We start from the raw sequence: 25,723 nt of genomic DNA on the forward strand, positions 1-25,723 counted from the left end.
CTTTTTCCATGACCAGATTTTAGATTATCTCTTTAAGACGAACTGTGCCAAAAGACAAACGGATGGAAAGGAAGGGTATGAGCATAATGATGAGCATAAAAGTATATGGAAGCATTTAAAACAAGCAACTTACATGACAGTGTAAAAACTGACGTTGATAGAACAAAGAATGTACAGTTGATACATCAAGGTTGAAGACGAGAAAAATGAGTAGAAATGAGGCCTATTGCCTGCTCCAATCTGTTTTCAAACTAACATCAAACAAAGATGTTGCTGAATATTAAAAAGGGTTATGCTGAAGTCTGGAAGGCATGCGCTGTTAAGGTCAACTGCCAGAAGTGCTTTCCCTATTCTGGATAACAAGAGTTCGGAAATGTGATCAAAGTTTTCCAACCAGACGTCATCTGGCAACAACTGGCAATTACAGAGACATTTGTGGATGTTTGCTCCTACGCTATGCGTCCATCTTCTCAAGCAGTGAAGAACTCATTCTGTGCTGGTAGCATTGCAACATTGCGCCATGCTGCAGCAGTAAGTTAATCGTGTGACACATTTAACTAAATTCTCAGTTTGAACCCCTCCTCGAGTAAAAGGATGTTTACACATTATGAGTGAGGTATTTTCCTGCTGACTCGGGGGAGATTGCAGGATCTGCAAGTTTGTGTTTTTTAGGAGAAAAGGCATATTTGTGTGTTTCTTGAGGAAAGCGCAAAGTTCAGCTGGAGGAGGATCGGGAGTCAGTGGTAGGGAGAAGACAGAAAACAGGAGATAGGACAAGAAGAAACAGGGTTGGGAAATAACGACGGAAGAGATGGAAAAAAACAAGCTCAGGAGAACAGATGCCATGTATGAGGTCTCCTTGTGTGTTCTCATGTTTCATATCTTTACTGACTAAAATGCTGACCGTGCATTTTTTTCCATTTTACCAGGTACCATACAGGTTTCTGCTCATTTTCATACCGTTACATCCTCATCCCACTTCGACAGATATTGACCATTGCTCATGATGCCACTGCCTCAGTTTTAAACGCATAGGGTACCCCCAAGAGTAAATCTCCTATTCACAGGGTATCTGAACTAGGAAATTAACAGTTGTGGGATATGTCACCATGGCGGCTTGGAAAATGTTAACAAAGCCTTGTGCAATAAAGTCTGAGTCTTGGGTTCCCGTCGTCATTGAGCCAAAATTGAGCTGATTAACACCTGCCTAAATGCCAATTAAACAATTTCACATTACTATCAAGAGTCAGATGTTAGTTGGTGTTAGCAGGTTGTTTGACCAGAGCAAAAAGGCCTTAAAGACGTACAGTAGAACAGCACAACAAGTCAAAATAAAGGGAAAAAAAGGATGCTTTTCCTTTCCTCCGTACTCCTTATGCTTAGTTTACTATAGGTGTTCTTACCCTCGTGTACAGTGTTCAACGCTACTGATGTCACAATAGCTGGCGCTCTGGTGTTGTTTCAGCTAGATGATACAACTATTTTAAAAGTTACAAAAACATAAAAAAGATAACTTAAATGTGAAACAGAGAAGTTGAAGCAGTGTAGTTACATTTTTTTTTAAATGCAAATTTATTTTAAGACTAATTCTAAAGCTATTCCTTTGGTATTGGAGCACCATTTTCTTAGTAGCGAAGCCTAGTGTTTAGGAAGTAAACGGTTATGGCGCAGTGTTGACATCCCGATTTGCTTTCGCAATGACCAGTGAGCATGATCGCAGCTTCCCCAGGTCTATGTTGGGGGCTGATAAGGTAGCACTAAAGAATGACGTTTCCCTGTTGGCGTTTGCAATTGGTGCAGCGGGGGAAAAATATACAGCCACAGATGGACACCTGGCAACATTTCAGGCCAAATTTTATATTTGAAATTCAAAGACCACATTCCTAAAAACAAAGTCCTTTAAAGCTCTTGTAGTCAATATTCTTATATGAACAGGCTACACTCGCCTCTGCGGTTTGCATCATTTTTCTTGGAGGTTTTTTTTATTCTTATTTCAGACTTATAGAGCTTGTATTTTTTAGGTTTTACAACCAGGAAGTTTTACGTTTTAGTTTAGTTTTCTTCTGATTTTAGGTGATAAGCATTAAAAGCACAAATTATGTCATTGTTGTGTTTACAGGTTTTTCTGCTGCCTTCAAGTTGACAGTGGAATAACGCTGCCAACTTTGTAGAAACCAGCCGAAGTGAATAAAGATGGTGGTGCAAAGGTTTCTACAGTAGCTATTTGGAATATCGGTGAGGTGTTGAGTGTGCCTGAGATCCTGAGAGGATATTACAGCTGAAATGTGTTACTTTAATATAAATACTTTTCAAATGATTCTCTTCGACTCATTTTCTTCTTTAATTTTCCCACCAAGTCCCCTCCTAACAACCCAACAGCTTCTCTTCTCCCAGAGTGCAACGGTCCAATGCCATATGGTAAAATGCTGCATTGGTGTAAAAACATAGCTGCTCAGTGCCATTCTCACGGTTAAGAGTGTCAAAAAGGAAAAGAAAAGAAAAAAATCCCAGCTCCGCTGTGGAGGCCGTCTGCCATTCCAGCCGGGCTTACTCACACCACCCCAGCCTGCAACCAATGACGATGATCCAATTTAACTGAGTGGGCACAAGGATTTGTTTGTTTAAAACCGTAAAACCGCTAACCTACTTTTGCAGCAATTGCACAAATCTAAATCTTTACAACATGATTGCTAAGCTATTGCTGTGAACCTTTCCCAAAAGTGAGAGAGACTCTTGGACGAAAACCACTTGATATAAGCTGCTGGAGAGGTATTCAAGATGTGTGCTAAGGGCATCTGAATTTTTCAGCCTTTATTTGACTATGTAAATCTGTGCTCTGTGATGCAGTTCTTCTGTAGGCAAAGCAGAGTCTTGCATCATATATCAGAGCGACATCTGACCATTTTTTAAACCCATTGTTTTTGTCCCAGAGTCCCTGAAAGACTGACACAATCATTTCAGCGGAGTTGTCCTCCTGCTGTAAACACAAAGGCAACATGCTGGAGGCAGGAGTATATTCAGACATATCAAGGGTATTACAGACTGCAGCTGCACTTTGGGGTTTTTTCCGCTGACTTGCCCGGATTCAGGCAGCATGACTCAAAGTCCCACCAGAGCGCTAACTCGTGACTGCATCTGCAATCGAGACATTTCACAAAACTATAGGCAAGATTTAAGTTACAGAGACCTATTAGCTATTGGTTATCAATGGTATTACTAAGCTGTAAGAAGTTTTTTTTTTTGTGTAAGAAGTAAGAAAGTAACATTAATGCTGCAGAACAAAATGGGTTATGCAGTGAAAAAGTTTGTGGGATTGAGAAAGATAAATAGAAAGAGATTGTGGAAAAGAAAGGAAGAAAATATGTATATTTTTTCAAATGACCCAGTAGCATTTGTACTCTAATAAACTAGAGCTACCATGTCCAGCAACGTCCTCTAGCCTGAGGCCAATCATCAAAAAACAAAGATGACTAAATGCAGCATTCATCCCAACGTGAACATACATGTAAGCATTTGGTCTATAGGTGGATTTCTTTCTCTGCCATGAACACACCCGAAACATTCCTCTGGCAATGAACTCCATATAAAACAGCAAGCTTTGGCCCGCCTGCTCTGAATCAGCAGATATACATCCTAATCTGCACACATGCAGCAATAAAAGGGCAAAAGGCTGGACAGCAAACGATCCCAGAGCCTAAAGGCTTGTGGTTTTATGATTTGACAGTTAATTTCTTGACAGCAGTTTAACTGTGGGATGGCATTGTGGGTCTCTTGGTCGCTTTAATCCAAGCAAAATATCGCATAGTTGTTGGATGGGTTGTTGTTGATGGGTCCACAGCCATTTATAGTTCCAATCTCAACAACTTCGATCATCCTTTGATTTTCAGCCAAGGACCAACATGATGCTGACATCTTGTCCTATTGGTGAAATGTCTTAGAAGCTGAACAGCTTTCATCAACTTTGATGGGGACATGGATCAATGCACCATAAAGGATCGTTTGATGATCTTTTAGCTTACTTGTCCATCCTCACGCTTGTGTATCACAAAGGGATTTTGCAAAAGATAAGACAGGTTTGTGTCAAGTTCCTAAAAGCTGAGTGTCTTACCTTCAGCAGACGCTGGTCAGAGCGCTCTCAGTTTGGAGAATCAGGAGAAATACTGACAGATTTAAGCTAACAGCTAACAGCTCCACTGGTCCTTAAAAAAATCCTTAAATTTTTCCACCACCTAAAACAACTTAAGTCTTAAAACTTTCAAAGTGGTTTGAGCACACACCATAGTATTTTTATTCTGAGTTGCATAAGACTCGTTGGATAGCTTACTGCTAGGCTTTACTTCAGCAAAGTTTTTCAGTTGAGAAAATAGTAACAAAGTAGATGACTCTGATGTAAAAGTGACTTAGTATGAATTCATTGTATGGAGCCTTTGTTCGAACCGCTATGAAAACTCAAAGTTTTGAGTTGTTTTAGATGGAGAAAATTAGCTTTTCTGTGGCTCCTGCTGAATAATTTACATCTTAACTACTGAAAACTGAGAGCGTTGAGTTGCCTGTTGTATGAATGCGCTATATAAATAAAGATTGATTGATTGATTGAGCGTTCTGACATCCGTCTACTGCAGGTAAGACACCGATTGCTTTTAAGTAATTCACACAACCCCACTTTAAAAAACTGATCCATTTAGGACTGACTGAGCTGCTTAGACTGTATACTATAAGTCTATACAATGGTTATAGGCCTTCAGTCTTTTGTGTAACTGATCATTTTAAGGTGAAAATGGAGAGGAAATCAATTTATTGCTGTGCTACAACTGCTCAAGAACTATATGTCACAATACAATAAAAGGATATGATGCCACAATCCAAAAGAAGGTGGTCTCATGGGTAACTATCGATTTCTTGTTTCTGGCGGATGTTGGTACATTTAACACTGCCAGGAAAAATGGACTGTTGTTGAGGAATCTAATTACACATTCACTTGCATTGAGGGTATCGATTTTAATGTTGTTAAAATGACATTGCATTAATGTGCTATTATCACTTTGCACTGCGATAGGGCAACATAATTCTTTTTGAGCCTCTCTGTTTTGTACATGGTGTATTTTTTATTTGGTTTTACTTGTGACAGGCCATCATTTACAGTATATCAAGATTCTATGAACAGCTGTCATGCCTTTTCTGATGTTGAGTGGAGTCATGCGTTTGAGTCTGCACTTGGGTCCTCCATCGCTACCAAACGTGACAGCTACAGTGGTCCGGAGTTGCTGTGGCATGGATTTTAATAAAGGAGGTTTTTGAAGAACTATAGAAAAGTTTCTTCTTTCCTAAAATAGTTTGACATCTTGGAGTTGGTAATTAGCTTTAGCTGTATTTGATTTGAACTTCTTATGCCTGTGCTGTTTTGCTTCATCTCGCCCCTTCGATCCCTGTCGCAACCCAACTGTCATATAGGATCTCGTATCTAGTTCTGCAAGGCAAAAAAACATTTTAAAAATAATGTTCTCTTTAATGCCCTCATTTTCCAAACCCTTCCCAGATGTCCCAAGTTCACACTGGCAGCGATACAGCCATTAGCCACCTTCTCTACCCTTTACACGTAAGCCAACAACACATCTGAACAAGCACTGCCCTGCATGTATGAGCCATGACATGACCTCATCTTCCCAAGTCGGCAATAACTGCTTTTGGAGTCCACTTTATGAGCCAAGGCAGCAGTTTCTTCCCCCATTTCAAACTCCCAATCCTTTTCTTTACCTAAACACACATCTCTCGTTCCAAATGCAGCATCTCTACAACACTGATGACAACCTGAACTGTATATTTTGCTCAGTGCTAATTTGAAAATGAGCGAGCTAAGCGCTCCACTTAGAGGGTAAACCTTGAAAAACATGTCTGTTAACAAATGTTGTGTTAACATGGTCACTATGACAATTTGAGTCAGATTACTGCTGTGCCTAAGTAAAGCGTTGCTCCCAGAACTGGTCTTTAAAAAGAGATGAAAGTTGTTACCATAATGTGTTATAGATAAAGAAAACTATTAAACATCTTCTGCCAGTCCAATTTAACTATCTATCCTTGTGCACAATTCTGGACTCTTATTTAAGATTTTAAGATGTGGACAGGTTTGCAATAGTTCTTGAAAAGCCTCCTCTTGCAAACAATGATGTTTATGTACTCCATATATATATATAAATTAGGACAGAGAGGTCAGGCTGTGTCCCATAAGGAGACCTGCGATTTGGGGATATGTTTAAAGCTGCTCAAAGGGGGCCGTGACATGTCTCTAATGAGTTTCCTCTTGTTTGAAGTCCACAAATGATGTCTTGTTAGTCACCTCTTCATAGTCGGCACCAAAGCACGCAACAGCTCTAATTATAGTATCTAACGTGGGGCGGTGGAGGGAGGCTGTTTCCTTATTTGTAGCATGTGTCAGTGTTTATCTCACATCACATGCTAAATGCTGGTCTTCACATCTGTGGAGCAGTCCCATGTTTTGTGCTATTCTTCTTTTTTTCCCAATTTAATTTCGACTCAAAAGCCAAGAAGAGTTCAGTGAGTGCAGCAAGACAGATTACATGGACTAACTCCTGCGGGGGAGATCACTGTGAAAAAATGCACTTTAGATAAAGCAAATAGGACAAGACGCTTTAGATTTCCAGGTGATTCTGAGCTGTGTAAAAGTTGCCATTTCCTTCTGCCACAACCTCAGTAATGAGTTGCCAAATCTGGCTTTTAAAGGTGCTGTGTGCAACATTTTTCTCTCCAAATTAAGACCAGATTTTCCATAAACATTGCTGCTTCCTGTGCTCTCTTGTTTCACTCCTCCCCGTTTCTGGCACTGCTCCATTACAATGAGTAGGAAGTGAAGAGCATATGCAGAAATGTTCTTTAAATCAAACAGGAAGTCACAACGGGAGAGAAATAAGGTTTTCTGTTTCTCTGTGACTCCATTGGCCTCCAAAGTAAATCTACATGCTCAAAGCAGCTGGGAGGTTGCATTAACTTTTTAAAAATCAGAATTCTGTTAACTCAAACGTATCAAGTTCCTCTGACAGTTTCCTCATTTTTTTGTCTTAATTCAACTATTTTTGATTAACTTCAACTGTCTTCTGCATATAAATACTTAACACTTAAAATAATTTCACTGTACTTCTTTCTATTGTCCTAAAAATGAGTATGTGGATCTGATGTCAGGACACGCAGGAGTTATGGAATCAATATCATTGGTCTAGTATCAGCTAAAGTTGACGGTGGTCAGCACAGCCCCGGTTCAGAAAAGCAGAGAGAAATACTAGCATAGCAGCTGGTTCTTGTGGTACTTGCGGGTCAGAAGCTGAAAAGTTTGGGAACTAGTGTCTTTGAGACACTAGAAAAAGTATCAGTACGTGTTTACTGTGCGTGTTTGCGATAATTTACAATATTCTGAATATCTCTTTATAATATATAATATAATATATAAGGATAACTCTTTACCTTGCTCCCAAACAGCCCTTTTCAATTGGAGACCGGAAGCTGTCATTTATCAAACATTCAGGCATTAACTTCCTCATGTAAAGTTGCCAGATTTCCCAGGTGTCACACGTATATAAATCAATGTAGCATGCATTTAAACTGATACTTATTTTCCTTTGCACTATCCTTAGAGTGCTAAAATACATTCTGCTGCTGACCCAGTTGACAAAAAGTGAGTTGTGTAGGTTCCACTCCGGCTAACTTTCTCTACTTGAAAGCCCTTTTTATACTGATGGGGGGGGGGGGTCACCTACAACCTTGCTTTTGAGTGCAATGTTAAAGTGTTTATTCAGCATACAGTCCCGCATCAAATGAATCTGCAGTAGCCGTTGGTTTTCATAGGCTATATCTCGCCATGGCGTTGATTTGAACACAGCACCCGGGTTTAAATGACCATTTCCACAGGCGAAACCTTTCGTTGAGGGCTAGAAGAGAGCGGGTGCAGCTAACATTGGCTTCGCGGAAAACATTTGCTGATCACAAGGTCTGACACGGAGGCCCTAAAACTGATAGTGACAACTCATAGACGAAAACGGATGGGATTGATTTTTCCTGCCCGAAAGACATTTAGCAGGCTAGTCAAACATACTAAACTTATCTAATTATCTCTAGTTCCCAGAGAGTTGTCTCTAGTTCCAGCCTGCATGTTGGTGTAGTTACAGGCTTGCCCCATAGAAGGCAGTGGTGGCAACTGTTGCAAAATCCCACTACTTTTGGTGTAAAAGTGAATGACTGTGGATAAGTAAACTTCAAACCAAGCTTTTTATCCTGTTACACCAGGCCTCAGAAGCTGGATTATCCCGTCATGGGAGCCGCCATCTTCTGCTGACATCAGCAATGTTACAAGTGTGCAGAGGGGGACAACAGGAAAGCATCCTACCTGTTTGTGTCGGAGGGGTGAGCAGACTATTATGCCTGCAGTCATAGAGTGTATTGTATGTTTTTAGGTGATACTGTACAGCAGAGTATGTGAGTGGGTGTGTCACTATGCACTCTGTCAAATTGAAAATATTCCGTTTACCGCTTTAGCTTCAGGCGTGTGTACTACATTGTGTAATGAAAAAGATTTTCATTTGCCAGAGATTAAATTTGACTTTAGTTCACATAAAAGAACATTTTGCTTGTTTACAGGAGTCGTTGGCTTTTTAAAATATTTTTATTTTCCTTTCCCTGAAAGATTCAAGACCTACATCATATGTCAGAAAACAGAGAGCGGGGGCAATGACAGGCGCTCCAGAAGTTTCTCCTGTTTTTCTCTGACATTTCATTTTCTCCCCAGCTTTCCAGCCTCAGAAGTCCAGAGCTAAGATGTCACACAACCACAACATTTTTCCTACGTGGGCGTACAGAGAGTGCAAATGAAGAGCGGACGGTGTGCAGCCACTGTGCAGGAGGGTGGGGGGTGTACCTTTAGCCTGGTTGGGAATAAAAGAAAAGCTTCGCCTCTATCCTTTGTTCTCTCTTTTTCTCTTTTGTCAAATGATGACTGTAAGGTTTTAAAACTTGGACATAGACGCGCCATTCTTGTTGCATCCACGTTCCATCTTTTTTGCTTATTCAGCAAAGGGGGAGCTCTGCAAGTCAGCCTCCTCGCGAGCCAGCGTCATCACACGCGCGCTCTCCTGCGCAGACGCGGAGGTGCTCTTTAGCCGACACTTTTGCCTGTTTTTTTTAATGCTATTTTAAAGATTACACGACACTCGACTCGGTTTCCGACTTGTGGGTCAGGAGCAAATTTAAGGGAAATTCAACTTAAAGCGCCGACAGGCAGATACTTCATTTCCCCGAGCTTTAATGATGTAAAAAAAACTTTTCAAATGGACCCTGTTGTCACCACAAACCCAACTTTAACACCCGTCGGCTGTTTGTTAAGTTTCGGAAGCTAATGTCAGCGTCGTAAAGAGTATGTTAGAAGTTCAACTTTAATTATTTACCTTTTTTTAATGAAAAAAAAACATGACACCAAACAAAAGTAAAGCTTGCATAAAAGCCCCACAGTCACTTAAGTGCAGATGCTAGCTTGTTTTGTTTTTTTTAAGCTTTGCTAACTTTTGTGAAATTGGAAGCTGCTTTAGAGTCACCTCGGAAGGATACATGTGTTTAGGAATGATGTCAAACCGCTTGCACTTACTTATCGAGCACAAAATAGAGGTCAAAAGCGCCCTGACAGGAGCTCTCCTCCTCCTCCTCCTCATCCTGCTGCTCCGGCTCCGCTCTTGATGATGGAGAAGAGAGCAAAAATAATCCCAACAAAACCAGAGCGAGACGCGCGTTCGATGAAAGCCTCGCCGTCATTTCTTTCCTGAGTGGGGAAAAGGTTATTCCTTTGCAGATGAAATGAAACCAAATGTCAAAACGGGTCTGCTCGGGTGTGTTTATCTGTTCTCCTTTACATCCCAGAGACAGTTGGGGAGGCAGAGATTCAGTAAGACAAAGGAAAAGGATGCAGATGCTTTGGCTTGTATAGTTTGGAGCTCAGTTAACAATCACGACCACCCGCATCTCGGTCCCAGTGCCAGCTGGAGAGTTTTTCTCAGAGAGGATGGAAAAAAGTTCTTGGATGGTTCAGAATCCACATGCATGGAACAATAAGAAAAGAAAAAAATTGTACAAACAAAAATTCCAAATTTCGGTTCGCTGAGGAAATGATGAAATAAGTGTGCCGGGTGGTTCGTGAAAAACTGAGAAAAGTTTCGTGTCAGTGTCTCAAAACTGGCTTAATTCTGGTTTTTGCAGAGCGGTGTTCAACGCTGGTGGATCTGGGAGCCCGGGGGACAGGCTTGACTAAAGTGAGCCAGGTTTCATATTTCATCCTGAGGAGGAGAGACAGCCGGGAAGAAGAAAAAAAAGGGGGTCAAGAGCCCATTTTGCGCCTCCCTCACGTGGCAGACGGGCTCATTTTACTGGGAGCGGGTCAAACAGGATGGGAAGATCATTATGGCGGCTGCTTTATTGTCACTGATCAGCACAGCATCCTTGCCAATAGAATCCTCAAAACCAATGTGCTTATTTCTCAAGCGTTTTTTGGCATTTTTTCCCCCCTGACAATTTGTTTCCTTTCCCTATGTTGCTACCAGTTAATTGTTAACAGCTCCATCCTCAGTAATTACTGCTTCATGAAGTAAAGGCTGCAACGACAGTGCGGTGATTACATTTGTTTGCCACATTTCCAGGTTAAAGCAGACACACAGTTAGCACAAGGAGGAAATCGGTGCACATTTAATCCATTTTGAAACTCTACTATCACTCAGGATGAAGCTATTATTACTGATTTTCACACACTTGTCATGGTGACCTTCAGAATAGATTAAGATAGATTTATCTCTGGCCACTTAATGGATACAAAAGATGAAATAATTAAAGAATTATAAAGAAGACAGTAAAGGCAAGCATAGAGTTGGACGTAAGTTTGCATTCATGGAAGTCAACTTGGTCTCACAACAGGACACAAATGGTTTCCAGATCTCATATCTGGTTGGAACCTTTGACAGTGTACCAAAGAAAAGCCTCAGCAGTGACGCTTTTAGAAACAAAGGAGACGCGCAGTTTGACTTTTTTCTCAACCACAAGTTTGCATTACGTCAACGTCTCTCTGTCGTGAGACACGGATGACTCCACTTTGGGTGGCTTTTCAAAAGGCTGTTTTTTTTTTTTTTTACACCAGATCAGCTGCTTCTAAACTTAAAGGGATAGTTCGCCTCTTTTGACATGAAGCTGTATGACATCCCATATTAGCAATATCATTTATGAACATTGACTTACCCCCCACTGCGTCCTGTGAGCCGAGTTCCAGCTGAGTTTTGGCGTCTACAAGGTAGTCCAGCTAGTTGGCTGGGGCTAGAAAAATAAACCGTCTTGCTTCTCAAAACAATATGTGTTCAAAAGAGTAATACATTTGCATCACAAAATCGTTCTCGATGAAAAAGTCAGATCTCACATCGTTTGGCACTATTTTTGCCTCCCTTGATATCAATGCGTCCAATGTAAACTGTGCAGACCGAAGAGCAGACCGAGCACTCCCCTGCTTCCGAGCAGCAAACACCGTAACAGGTGCGGGCCGGCTATCGCAAGGTGAGGTCTGACTTTTTCATCGAGAACGATTTTGTGATGCAAATGTATTACTCTTTTGAACGCATATTGTTTTGAGAAGCAAGACGCTTTATTTTTCTATCCCCAGCCAACTAGCCGGACTACCTTCGTGGAGGCCAAAACTCAGCTGGAACTCCGCTCACAGGACGCAGCTTGGGGTAAGTCAATGTTCATAAATGATATTGCTAATATGGGATGTCATACAGCTTCATGTCAAAAGAGGCGAACTATCCCTTTAACAGAGAGGTTCTGTTGCCTGATCTTTTCGAATCCTAATCGCCGTTGAGGGATTCGGTTTACAATCACCAAACTGTGATTGAGAGTTGAATTTTAAAATCAGCAAAACTTTCTTCCAGCTGATGACAACAACTGTCAAGAGTGGGGAAGAATGCAAAAGCCTCAAGGCAAGTGGTTGCTGGTATCTCCTTAGGGAGGACTAAACAGCGGTTAGCTGAGTCGAGCTACATTTCTAACTCGACATGGGCAGTTTATTGGGCCGCTGTCCTTTTGTCCCAGTATACATGCATGGGAGCGGAATCAAGCGACGGACTAAATCACTTCATGATGCTGTGGACTGTATGAGAAGACATTCAAGAGATTCTATATTCTACCACATGTATCGATAGCCTAAACTATACTGCACAAACACTGTCTATAAGTTGCTTGAATGGTGATCGTTTCCAGATGACGCTGAGGTCATAAAATCAGGATTTTTTTTTAGAGCACACAGTCTGTGGGGATATTTTAAACGGCCAGGTATGCTGCTTTCAAGTTACACTTTCTGATGCATTTAGCTGTCTGACAAAGGAAACGGAAAAATAGCGGCTTTATTGGGTAGGAGGCTCTTTTGGTGCACACTCACACCTTAGGCTACTCTCTTTACAATAAAAGAGAGCATGTGTGGAGTATCCAGGTTAATAAAAGTGTAGATGAAGCGTATAAACGCAGGAAGGATTTGACTCCCGCCTGGCATTTTGTTCTATGATAGTAATTTGAGGGACAAGTTACAGCATTTTCACAATGGGGATAATCCTCCTGGAAACATTCTTTTGCCACCTTTGTTTTTCTCTTTGTAAATAAACCAGGTGCGATGTGACAGAAACTATTTAAAAGGTCTGTCTAACATTTGATTCTGTGGTCAGTAATAGTTAGACTGATTTATGTCAGCTTGCTACCACCGGTCACATAGCCATAAAGTTTAGCTTTGACTTGTTGTACTCCTGCACTAAAAGCACAAATTTTACTGAACTCTGCGTCAGTAAACAGCCAATAATGTTAATCGCAGCATTAGATAAAACTTGGTCTCCTGACAATGTAATTTTTATCATTGCTCTTTCGTTTCCATTTACTTGTGAAGCAATCTTTGGAAAGACACAAAAAGAAATGGAAATCTGACACGTTTTCATTGATTGGTTTGAAGTTAAAGCAATACTATGGAACATTTCTACCTTAAAATAACAGCTTGAAAAAAATTGTGCGGCTAGAATAAGTTTTAATATTACGATTGGCCTGCCTCCTATGCCCTTCGGGTGTCTGAGTTGGAATAACTGCGCTATGTAACTTTGCTGGAGCGGCCCGGGAGCTGAGCGAAAGTACTTCGACTTGCTTTCTGGCACACCTAGCGCAAAAACAAATAGACCCCTCTCACGCTCCCAGGTATAAGGCTAAGCTAGCGCAACATTGTCAGTACGATCATTATGGCAGAGGCACCGAAGAAACAGAAGAAGACGTTGACTGATGAAGCAAGGAAGAGAAAGAGAGAGGCCGACAAAGCAAGAGACCGGACTAGAGTTGCCCTCGGAACAGCTTTTACTCGTTGGCGAGTGTCGTAAACGTACATTACCTCCAAGCCTGTAGGGGGAGCTCCATAATGGGCTTTTTGAGAAGTTACATAGTATTACTTTAAAAAAACAGGTTGGTACCATAGGGTGGCAGTATAAGCTGCTTTCCTAGTGGCTTTAATTCAGTAGAAGAAGTAGTTGTCCAAACAGAGAAAACACCCCAAAACAAAACCAGGGTGCACTTCCACAAGAGGTAAATGGAGCTCCTCCTCATGAATTATTTTCTGATATGTCATATCTGAGAGTTTATGACATATCACAGGAGATTATTGTTTGCTGGCGTCAGACCAGAAACAGCTGGTGAATCACGTCATTTCAGTCTTTGCCAGATCAGATGCATTCCCCACAGATGTTTCCATTTCTCCTCATGTGCACATGCCACATTCACACGACACGTCTTAAGCATTCACAGGGACCCGTTGTTCAGTGTTTTGAAGAAACCGGGAGTCAAACCACCGACCTTCCAATTGGTATGTGACTGCTCTTTGTCCTGAACTACAGCCACCCCTGTCCTAACCTTGTGAAATATCCTCTCCTCCTTGATTAAAAAAAACTGTGTGTTGACTTGTTAACTGGGTTAAAATAAATGTTATTGGGGTATGCTTGTTCCACCCAAAGGTGGGGTCAGTTTGGGGATAAAATGTACAAGTTAGATGGGTCTCAACTGCATCTGATGCAGGTCAGGGTAAGCCACGCTGGTATGTGAAAGTGTGTGTTGATAGAGCTCTGTAAGCTGTAGGTATCACGAGAAATTGAAAAATGTACTCGTGTAACCGGGACCAAATCTCTGCGTTGTGTTTAAGGTTTGGAAGGATGGAGACCACACCGCTGCTCTCTCGAAGGTCATTATTTTCCTCAACCTAACTAACCTAACCTAACCTTTCCTTTCCTTTTCTTTCTTTAGGCGGAACAGTGTCTTTTATAGCGCATGTTGCTCCCCCATAAAAGAATATACAGAAAAGAAAAGAAAAGTTCCACCTGAGTAGTCTTATAAATGTCAGGTTAAAAACATAATCATTTTGTGGAATTATAAACAAGCCATATTAACCCTTGTCACACTCAGGAGAGTTAAAGTATTTCTTAGCTGTTCAAAAAAAAAAAATGAATTGACCTTTCTTTGAGCACCGTCACCTCACAGAAGGTTCCAGGTTCAACTCCCAGCTGGGGCCTTTCTTTGTGGAGTTTGCATGTTCTCTCCGTGTATGCTTGTTACTCCGGCTTCCTCCCACTGTCCAAAAAAACATGCATGTTAGGTTAATTGGTGACTCTAAAATTGTCCTTAGGAGTAAGTGTGAGTGTGTGAGTGGTTGTTTGTCTGGTTTGTCTCGGTGTGGCCCTGTGATGGACTGGCGACTTGTCCAGGGTGTACCCCGCCTCTTGCCCGATGACCGCTGGGATAGGCTCCAGCCCCCCCGCGACCCGAGCGAAGGATTCAGCGGGTATAGAAAATGGATGGATGGATGGACCTTTCTTTGGTCTTTCATTCCTCACACCTTTGATAATTTTTTTATTTGATTCAATTCCATTTAGAATCCAACAAACATTTCAGTGGTTTTGGAATCTGGGCTTTGACTTTCCCATTCTCTTGTCCTTACTCTCTTCATTTTTAGGCATTCTTTTTGTCATTAATATTAATTTGGATGATTACAAGAACCATTTCAGGAGCAACTTCACTTCTGAGCACTTTATATCCTAGCCTTTTTTTTTTAATATGTTGCAGTATTCAGTGATGATTGGAGGCTGCCCCGTCCCTAAGACTGTAAATCAACTCCAAACTATAGCATTTACCCCACCATTGCTTGTGGAGTTCATTTGCTGGACTTGCCAGTTCTTGACAAATTGGCAGTCATTTAATGTTGACGCCTCTTGTAGACCATTCTCCTCCAGTGGAATGACTAAATAGGAGATATCTTAAAATCCTTTACCAGGAACATAGGCATCCACAGCTTTCTACAGCAAAAGGAGCACCAGATCTTAGATGTCTGAGGTTAAAATGAGCAAGCTTCCAGCTCTTATTTCCTGATGAGGTTCTAATCGTTGGCACCTAATGTGAAACTGGCTCCACCAACTTAATCCTCCTCTTTCAGAGCTAATTGACCTCTGAGAAATACTTGTCTTGCTGAACTGTAATCCGTTACAATATCCCTTGCACTCCAACAAGGGAGACAAACAGATTATTTAAACGTCAGTGGCAGCCTTACGTCTTCACACAGTCGATCATGCGATGACAGATTTACACCCACCACCTCTAAACCGTTGGCCATATTTAACACGTGCTTATCCTGATCACTGATCCTCTGTGATCTTTGTCATTTATAACTGAAATTTCCCTCCTTCCTTAAGCCTTAGCATCGCTCATTTCCTCTTGCTTATTACTAAACCTCACTTTAAAGCCAAAATGCTTGACTGATGAATACACAGTATAACACATGCGCGACTCTGTGTCTTGTATTAAGTGCTGAGTACTTTTAAATGCTCAGAGCCCGTACAGTTATTTTCTGGTAAGATTCAGGCCTTAAGCCTGGTCATTCTATCCGCTATACCATCATTAGCTATGTGATCTGATTTGTACTACCGAAATAATTGCATTAGTGAATCCAATGGAGAATATCTTCCGCCTCTTGTTGCATATTGTTTGAAACCTCATTTTGTCTTTAATAGGATGACTAAAAAGCTGGAGGTATAATCAGTTCAGATTAAGATCGATCACAAAAATTGGTTTTATATGTGTTTCTGTAGTTGTTTTGTGTTATTCAGAGTGCTTTATGCGAAGATCAAGGGGCAAGTCATTTTCTTGGAATAGAACTAACCTGCTGCTGTGGTGAACAATATGCTGCTGCTGCTGAAAAACTAAGAGCACATAAAGTGTCACACATCCAAGGCTCACACGCTCCTGCAGTCCCTCGTGTAATTTCCCTTAAACACTCTGTAATCTTCTCAGTGGTATTGCCACTGAAAACTGGATTTGAAAAGCTACAGGACATTCCTTTTACCGGATGTTTACAAGTTCCCATTTTTCACATGTTTGCCAATGAACTAATGCAGTAATTTATCTGCACATTTCATTTAAGAAAAAAAAAGAAAAGTTGACTCCCTTCTCGACTATTGGAAAATAGAGCTAAATTGTGTAACAGATACCAAATGTTGTGTACTATGGAAAATCTTGCTGAATCCACTTAATAAACGGCTTCCACGAACAGCTTGTAAATGAACTGTTGTCTGTGTGATGACTCTCAATTAAAGATAAGACCAACACACGCTCATTTTTGCACTTTAGTTGTCTTTTTTTATTGTATCTTACTGTAATTGATACAACCTATGAAGGTCAACGTGACATGATGGACATGCAGTATTTTTCATCCACAATGAGGACATCATATGCAATTGTACCAGATTAACAAACTGATGACTTCTCAAAGGCCTCACTTCCAAATATCTACCATCACAAAAGAAAAGCAAACTTTGTCTTTAAGCACATTTCCATACATTTGGTTAATTTGTACCACCTCCTTTTAAAGTTGCTTTGCTGTTGCAACTTGTGTTTGACACAGACATGGTCATACTCTTATCTGCAAAGAAAATGCATCGGCTTTTCAGCGCCACTCACTCCCACAAGCCGCCAAGACTCAATTAACAGGCATAAAAACTACAGAAAATACTTTTGGACCTTTGCTCTACATACAAGCACCCTAAGAAGGCTCAGGTTGTGGGAGAATTAAGAACAGATTATACTTTGCACTAAACCTACATCGTTCACTTCTTAAACAAGCCTAGATTCACGAGACCCTCTGGCTGCCAAAGCAAAAGTGAAAAAGGCGTCTCCCCTGGTTTTGTTCAGGACGTGGTTTACTGTTGGCCTGCAAAGTGCTTGTTGAGGATGCCCTTGGCCGTCTCGAGGGCAGCGGCAGCGGGGACAGGAATGTGAGGTGCGATGCCAGCTCCCTCCCAGGCTGGCCCAGCTGTTGTGTCTGAGTGGACTGTTGGGATGCTGAGGAAGACCCCGCTGTCTCCAACAGGGAAGATCTTTGGTGGGTGGGAGGCTCCAGCAGTGGTCTCTCCGATGATCATAGCGCGGCCTAGCTTTTTCATGATGTAAACAAACTCCTCTGCAGCACTAGCAGTAGCCTTGCTGGTCAGAAGGATGAGGCTTTTCTTGGAGCCGTACCTTGCACCTGAAGAACAGGTTGAAAAAAAAAATTCAAGGTTGAAAATATCAGTTAGACCAGGGGCAGAAGTGACAGGTGCATAGTGTTAAGGTCTGTGTAAAGGTGTGCAAGTGAGCCATGGAATAAAGTTACATACTAACCAAAGAGGCTCTTAACAGTGACACAAAAAGAATGTCATTGCACCCAGATAGCACAAAAATGTCTTTGAGCTCTTGCTAGCATTCATGCTAAAATAAATCTACCAGTACAACATGAATAAAACACTTTTATGGTTTTATAGACTTTTATAGTTTGTTTTTTTCTCATTACCAGTGAGCTCAGGCAGGGTTAGGAGCTCTGTGGTTGTGCCGGATGGTCTGTCATAGAGCTTGTCCAGCAAAATCTGCTTGTCTGCATCAAAGAAGTAAGAGCAGAAGCCTGCGATGGCTGTTGTTGGACCACCGATGTTGTTCCTGAAATTCCAAATCGAAAAAAGCAGTTAGAGAAACGCGATGCAATTCACTTTAATCATCTAAGTCCTTCATGTCCCAACATTTAGACCTGTACCGTTGAGCTTTAGCAGTTTTGTCAGATGTTTTGATTGATCAAAATGTACAAAGAGTTTTGAATGAACTCTCTGACCTCCACTGTGAGCAACATTACCCACCTAAGGTCAATGATCAGAGCGTCAGTGTTGATAACTTTGTTCCAGACATGCTCTACAATGATCTGGGCGATGGGCTTGACCTCTTCAAAGTCTCCGAACATATCAAAGCGCAGGTAGCCGATGTTGTTTTCCAACAAGTCTGTGTGGAAGGAGATTTTGATGAGCTCGATGTACATCTCTGGAGAATAATCCTGCTGAGAAAAGTGAACAAGGATTCAGCATTTGTATCATGTGCATGCAAATATATATGGGAATATATATATATTTCTATATTATCATATAATGCTTTAAAATTGATCTGAAATGTGAACAGATCATCTACCACAACAAATACAGCCAGTTTACTTTATTTAATGGCAAATGTCTTCAGTGTTAAAAAGTAATGATCATACAAGGGTCTTACCACAGGTGGTAGGGGTGGGATGTTGCTGTCGGCCTTCAAGCTCTTGTCTCCAGAAAGCGTGTTTAGATCAGCAGACAGCTTTGTCTCCAGGCTGCTCTTGGAGATCACCATGCTATATTCACCATTTGCCTGGAGTTCTTTCAGCTTTTCAGCAACATCTGCCCCGATATTTTCAAAGGCGTAGTTGTTGGCAATCAGGGTAGCTGTTTCCTCAATGATGGCTGGAACTTGGGCACGAAGGTTGATGATCTTGATGGCGGTTGCAAGGGCATCCTCTGCATTGACTTCCACATCTGGAGTCATGCCTGTGACCTCCCAGGTGGAACCTGTAATGGGGTTGATGGACTTTGCAGTTGGCACAGTAACATAGAAGTCGGTGTCGCCCAATTTGAATTTATCGACTTTCACTGAACCCCCAGCCGTTTGTTCACCCACAACGGTGGCTCTCTTTAGATTTTGGAGGCAGTAGGCAACATCTTCCGCAATGCCCTTGGTGTTTTTGCTTGTAAGCACAACCAGGGGCTTGGTTACGCCATATCTCTGTCCCAGCAGGGTCGACATAGAATACAGCTTAGTGGTAGAGTTTGAGGGGCGGTCATAAATAGTGTCAATGTGAATCAGAGGCTCCACTTCGGTGAAGTAAGATACAATGTAGGGAATTCCTGAGACGTCCCCGGTACCAGTGTAGCGTAAGTCAAAAATCAGAGCTGAGGTGGATAAGATTTTATTCCAGACAAGCTCTAAAAGCAATGGGCCAACCTTTTCAGCGACCTCCTCCCCAAGGATGTGATCAATCCTCATGTAGCCAATGTTGCCCTCCAGGATGTCTAGCTTTATGGAGGTCTGGAGGACAGCGACAAGCTGCTCAGGGGGCAGTGGAGGCAACTGTGGAGGGACCACTGGAACATAGTTTGGCTCATAGGAGACCTTAAGCCGTGGGTCGCTGACAGTGGTCTGGACTCCACTGCTTAAAACGTTGGCCAGTGATTCGGCATCTGGGATGTTCAGGACCTCTGTGTTGCTGGTGGCTGCTTCTATATCCTCCTTCATCCCCACCAGTTTCTCTGGGGAGCAGTAATTGTCCATGACGATTTTTGCCAGATCTGTGATAAGGCCGGTCGAGAATGAGGCATGCATAAAGGAAACATTTCCCAAAACGAGCAGAGATGCCACCAGAAAGAAAGTCTTTGCCATGTTTGTCAGCTCTGTCTGACAAAAGTGAGCAAACTGGATGTCAGAGAGCCGAACTTCCTTCTCCAAGAGGTTCTTTGACAAATGGCACCGTTTTGGTAAGAACGTTTCTGTTAACATACTCATAAGAGGATTTTCTCCACAGTAAACCTTTAATCGTATTATCCCGAGTGCTTTTGTGAGACAATAACAACCAAGCAATGTAGGTGTAGTAACAAGGTGTTGGCAAAGATTCTTGTCTTAGATTTAGACAAAGTAGTCTGGACAGCTATTTAAAGCTGCCTGTCTCAGATGAGGTCAGTTTTATAACTGAGAAGTATCTAGACATAGATTAAGTGTGGTGAAAATATTCATTCCTGTGGATGCATTGAACTTTCATGCCATTTTGAAGATGAATTCAATGTAATGCAATGTAAAAATGTAAAAAAAAACAGAATTGTAAAAACAAACTGAGCTCATGTGTGTCTCACTCAGTGATACCTTGATGGTATCATATCCCTATGAGGAACATTGATGTTAATAATTCAGAGACACTGAATCCTTTACTGTTTCAAACACCGTACACATTTATTAGCTGCAATTCTGCATAGTAGCGAGGTGAACAGGAGGCTCCAGTTCAGTTTGTTTGGTACTTGCTCCCTCTGCTGGTAAATTCTGTTCTGAGAAACAGCAAAGTTTTGCCATCATGACAGGATTCTGAATAGAAGTACAATTAAATAGACTCAGTGACATAACGGGATTTCACAAGACAGGGTCAACAGAACATGTGACCTCTAACACACAAAATTTAGAATGTGATCACACAGGGAATCTCACAAAAAACAAAAACAAAACATAATGTAGATAAAACATGCAGCTGCATTGCAAAACGCTACTTAATTATTTTTGAGAAACTTCATGTCTGAGGCATTATAAAAATTCAAACTTGTATTCAACATACTTACTGCATTTTAACGTCAGGGTAAAGATTTAGGGTTAATGTCCACAGAATGAGAAGCATTGCTTTAGTTGTATTACATGAATTACCCTTATATTAGTATAAAGGAAATGGCAATGCGGATCAGGAAAGTGTATAAGGTTTCTTTTCTCTTATCAACGTATTCTTACAGCAAGGCCTCCAAAATAAAACACAGAGGTATAAAACCTCTCCCACTGACAGGAAATTGACGATCTGATGACATCTCTGCAACACAAAGGCCACACATAATATTTGACAAATAATAGAGACAAATGATCTTTTTATTTGAAATTTGAGAACCATATTACTTTCTAATCAACCTTGCTGCTATGATCTTTTGAGCTACTTGAAGAGCTTCACTTGCGTGGGCAATAACATGAGGCTCCACCCCTGAAAAGCTCCACACCTTCCCAGTGGTGGCACTTAAAACCACCTGGTTAGGGATGGAAGCATACAGGACACTGTCCCTGATCTGGTAGGTTCCACTAGACAGAGACCCTCCAATTGTTGGCTCCCCAATAACTGTGGCCCGGTTCAGGTCCTTCATGGTACGAGTGAAGACCTCGGCTGCTGACCCGGTCATATGACTTGTGAGGATAAAAAGGTCCTTGGAGGATCCGTATCTCTTACCCCTTATGTGGGGTAAAGTCATGACTTCAGTCTTGTTGTTTGTTGTGCGGTCGAAAATGGTGTAAAGATGTTGCAGAGGTTCAGCGTCAAAGAAATAGGTGCATAAGAGAGGAATAGCTGTTGAATAACCACCAGTGTTGTACCTCATATCAATTATGAGGGCATCGTTGTTTACTATTTTGTTCCACACTAATTTTATGAGCTGGGAACCAATGGCTTTTACGACTTCTATGTCCGCCATCATGTCAAACCTCAAATAGCCAATGTTACCTGGCAAAAGTTCCATTTTAAACAGAGCATCGATTATATATCCAGCTTCTTCGGCCGTAGGGATCTTAGGAACATCGGGAGGCGACTCAGGTTGAACATCACAATGGAAGACATGCAGGCGGTGATCACCTGAACTCTCATGGAGATCTGCTGTCAACTGAGATGCCAAAGACTCAAAGTCAACCACTGACCGGTAAAATCCTTCAGCCCATTTACTTAAGAGCACATTGCTAACCTGTAGCGCGACTTCATGGATTGCATAGTATTTTTCTAACAGTTCTCCAGCCCCCTGTATGAGGGACTGAACACCTTTGTGAAACTCTGCAATTTCATGAACGTGGTCCACGGCTTCATCAGCTAACACAATGGCATCAGGGACCACGCCGCCTCCCAGCCAGCATTCCCCATTGTTGTCAATGAAGTTTATGAAAGGGACTGTTATTACAATTCCTGTCCCTTCTATTCTGAAGGTCTTTGAGTGCATCAGGGTACCAGATGTAATTTCCCCAATAACTGTTCCACTATGTAAGGATTGTATCAGATAAGCAAACTCTTCCCCAGCGCTTGCAGTGTAGTAGCTGGTTAAGATGTAAACTCCACGCTTGGAGCAATAAGTTGGGCCTGTAATTTTGGCCAAAGAGTTGTGTTCTGTTGTTGTGTTCTGAATTCGGTCATAAATAGTGAAAAAGTGATGCTTCTGGGAAGAGTTGTGAAGATAAGACAATATAAGTGCAAGAGAATTAGAGGATCCTCCCGTGTTATTTCGCAGATCAATAATCAGGTTATCTGTATCTTTGAGGGGTTCCCATATCTTTTGAGCCATGAGCTTTTCTAGTTTAGCCACTGCAGATGTCTCAAGTAACTTGTCAAAGCGGAGATAGCCTGTATTGGCAGGGAGAATTTCCACTTTAAACGTTTCATCAATGTATGCCTGTAACAAATCCAGATTGTCTGATAGTTTATAAAGCTCAGTATCCTCTTCTACAATGGCAGTATCATCTTGCATGTATTTGATTACCAGTCGTGGATCGTCTGACACTGTCTGAAGGTTCTGGTTGAGTCTGGATGCTAGGTCCTCTTCAGATACAACAGAGAATAACTCTGTTGATTGCAAATGTTGCAATATTGCTGGAACTCTTTCATTGAAAGCGTACAACCTCCTGATTGTGTCAGAGACGCTTTGCACGACTTTTGGAATAGCAATCCTTACAGCCAGAAGGGATTTGGCTTTTGCAACAGCTTCCTTAGCAACGACATTAACTGTTGGGGAAACGCCACTCACTTCCCAGCTCTGGCCTGTGACTGGATTGACCGATCTTGCTACAGGAACCGTTATGTAAAAGTCTGACTGAGCAATTCTGATCTTTTGGACTTTAACTGACCCACCAGCAGATCTTTCTCCGACTGTGATGGCCCTCTTAAGGTTTTTTAGTGTATACGCCACTGCCTCAGCAGCACCAATGGTGCGCCTACTGGTTAAGATAACAACATCCTTCTTCTTTCCATACTGTTCACCCATAATTGAAGCCGTGGTCCACAGCTCCTTGGTTTTATTCGAGGGTCTGTCATATATTGTGTCAATATGAATGGGGGGCTCAGGATCCGAGAAATAGGAGATTATGAAAGGAACTCCAGAAAGCTCTCCAGCTGTGCTGTACCTCAGGTCAAAAATTAGTGAAGATGTCTGAGCGATTTTGTCCCAGATGTTGTCCCGCATCAGAGAGCCGAGCTTTGCTATGGTCTCTTCCCCGATGATGTCATCTATTCGCAAATAGCCAACATTGTTTTCCAGAATATCCACCTTGAAAGAGTTTCTCACCAGCCTGATCAGTTGCTCTTTCCGGAGCGATGGTGGCATCACTTGGACAAAATTTGGTTCGTATGTAACAGTCAGCCGTGGATCATTCAGGGCTCCTTGTACTCCGACTGTGAGCACAGCTGCCAGGGTCTTCCTATCTGAAATCTGCAGGATTTCCCCACTGTTAATGGCTTTTTGGATGGCTTCCTGCATCCCCACCAGGTTCTCAGGGAAAGAGTAGTTTTCCAGAAGAATCTTGGCCATTTCTAACACCAGAGCTGGCTGGAACGATGAGTTTACAGAGAGAGAACACAGGAGGAGGATCCATGGCAGTGGTGAGCTGTGTTGCTCCATCACTAGTCTTCTTCAAAATTTATGGGAAGAGAGGCACTCTTTCTTCCTTTTCACTGGGCTGCTTTAGTTCATTTGTCTGTGCTGAGAGATGAAGGATTTTTGCTGGGGGGAAAATATCGTTGTCATAGATTTTTTGGATAGCAACGTCAGCATAAGAGGCTTTTGTCTCCAATAAACCTTTAATCGCATTATCCTTAGTGCTTCGGCCAACAGACAGTAGCAGAAAGATTGGAAATTTGGAAATGGGAGGTCCAGATTGTTATATTTTACCTACACAACACAGGCTTAGGTTCTTATTTAGCTTAGAAAGCTTTGTATTGCATGTGAAAATGATTTATAGCAATCAAAATTGTTTGATCGTTATTACATCGTCTGCTGTCTGAATCATTTTGCAAATGTATAGTAATATGTACCATCTGAATTATTATTTTTAAATGATTCATAGCTTGGTTCTGGACAGGAAAGAAATGCTGGCTGACTTATCAGAAACTCTCTCTCCTCCCTCCTCTTTTTAGTTCTTGGCCCCTTGTCTGTTACTGTATAATGGCTTATGGTGGTGCATTTTGGTGCTATTATTAGCTTTAGGGGTCATGTCTGGGTCGCTGCATGGGTGACATGATTACACAGTTTGTGAAAAAGTAAAGCCTTCTTAAAACACATGGAGATCAGGTTTGGGTTGGAAAAAAGGGATACACACCCACCTTCTGGATGTGGAAACAAGAGGTTTGATGAAAAGTTGTTGTTTTTCCTTTTTATCCGGACTGAATAGAGAATTAGTTGCCTACTTCCCTTTTTCTAGTTTTCGTCTGCTGGATATTTTCTGATGTGCTAGAGCAGATCTTCATGGCCATGAGCCTGGGGCACAAACATTATCCCAGGACACATATAGACAATGATCCAGGCAGTTTTGCTGCGCAGGTGAATTGTAGCCAGACAGCAGCTCCTTCTAAATGCTACTCGATGCTTAGCTACTCTTAGCGATTTAACTTTTAAGGCAGCTTCACACATTGCATAACGCAATCATTTCTGTGCTAAGTCCCAGGATGCTAATCAAGCCCTTTGCAACACTGAATTTCATCAGACTTTGTTCTTTTGTGCCCAGTGTTAAACAATTGCAGTGTTGTTGATAGTGAAATCCCTCAATTGTTTACAAGTTTGAATTGTGAAAGCAACCTAAACTTTTGAGTGTGGAATTGAAATTGTACAGATATTCTCTGTAAGCAAGGTGTGTCAACAGCTATGCAATAGTTGTTTCAGGGGGATAGATAGAGCTGAGATTCCAACATTGAGCTCTCCATATTAAACAAACAGACATGATTTATATACAACTTTCAGTTTTCCTTATCACAGCCGTTCTAACCCCTGGGAGGATTTGGATTCGACATCTCCAGGCCACAGACTTGAACATCACCCCCATTCTCCCACTCAGGGGCAAAACACCCAGACTGACAGAGAGATAAGTTGAAACATTTATTGATGAACATTAGTTGAATTTAAAACAATTTTGCTTGGCGATTAGATTCTGATGTCTCATCTTAGTGGAGCAGTGTGAATGAAATAAGAAGGACCCCTTCTTACGAACGACAGAGCAAAAGGCAATGTTTTAAAGAACAGGGTTCAGACTGATTGGCTCAAAGAGCAGCAGCCGGCAGGAACCCCGCTGGACCAGAGTAGTGATAACAGACAGCGAGTGAGATGCGTTTGACAGCGTGGGAAAATGGAAGTGACAAAAAAGCACAGCTGGACAAAACACCAGAGAATGAGGGCAGACAAGGAGCTAAAATGGACCTTAAAATGGAAATGTTGGCCCTGATGTTAGTGCTATTTTGAGACAAAAGCAGTTTAGGTTTACCCATGCAGGACAC

General features: G+C 41.7%; 3 protein-coding genes across 3 annotated transcripts in view; all 3 read right to left on the reverse strand.

Moving 5' to 3' along the window:
• antxr1c (ANTXR cell adhesion molecule 1c) overlaps nt 1-10,270 on the reverse strand; it is a 40,632-nt gene extending 30,362 nt beyond the window's left edge. The window contains exon 1 of the mRNA XM_075457722.1: nt 9,644-10,270. Within this exon, the coding sequence (XP_075313837.1) occupies nt 9,644-9,807 (164 nt within the window). The 5' untranslated portion in view covers nt 9,808-10,270. The remainder of the gene's footprint in view (nt 1-9,643) is intronic.
• A 7,018-nt stretch (nt 10,271-17,288) lies between these two features.
• LOC142374367 (retinol-binding protein 3-like) lies at nt 17,289-19,851 on the reverse strand. The gene is made up of 4 exons (XM_075458015.1): nt 18,658-19,851; nt 18,255-18,445; nt 17,918-18,060; nt 17,289-17,614 (listed from the first exon to the last, which is right to left on the reverse strand). The coding sequence occupies exons 1-4, from the start codon at nt 19,849-19,851 to the stop codon at nt 17,289-17,291; spliced, it is 1,854 nt and encodes a 617-aa protein (XP_075314130.1).
• A 1,259-nt stretch (nt 19,852-21,110) lies between these two features.
• Nucleotides 21,111-23,858, reverse strand: LOC142373729 (retinol-binding protein 3-like). Its single transcript, XM_075457108.1, has 3 exons — nt 22,896-23,858; nt 21,982-22,007; nt 21,111-21,393 (listed from the first exon to the last, which is right to left on the reverse strand). The coding sequence occupies exons 1-3, from the start codon at nt 23,856-23,858 to the stop codon at nt 21,111-21,113; spliced, it is 1,272 nt and encodes a 423-aa protein (XP_075313223.1).
• Between the last annotated feature and the right edge of the window lie 1,865 nt (nt 23,859-25,723).

This window comes from Odontesthes bonariensis, chromosome 23 (assembly GCF_027942865.1).
Source record: "Odontesthes bonariensis isolate fOdoBon6 chromosome 23, fOdoBon6.hap1, whole genome shotgun sequence".
NCBI lineage: Eukaryota > Metazoa > Chordata > Actinopteri > Atheriniformes > Atherinopsidae > Odontesthes > Odontesthes bonariensis.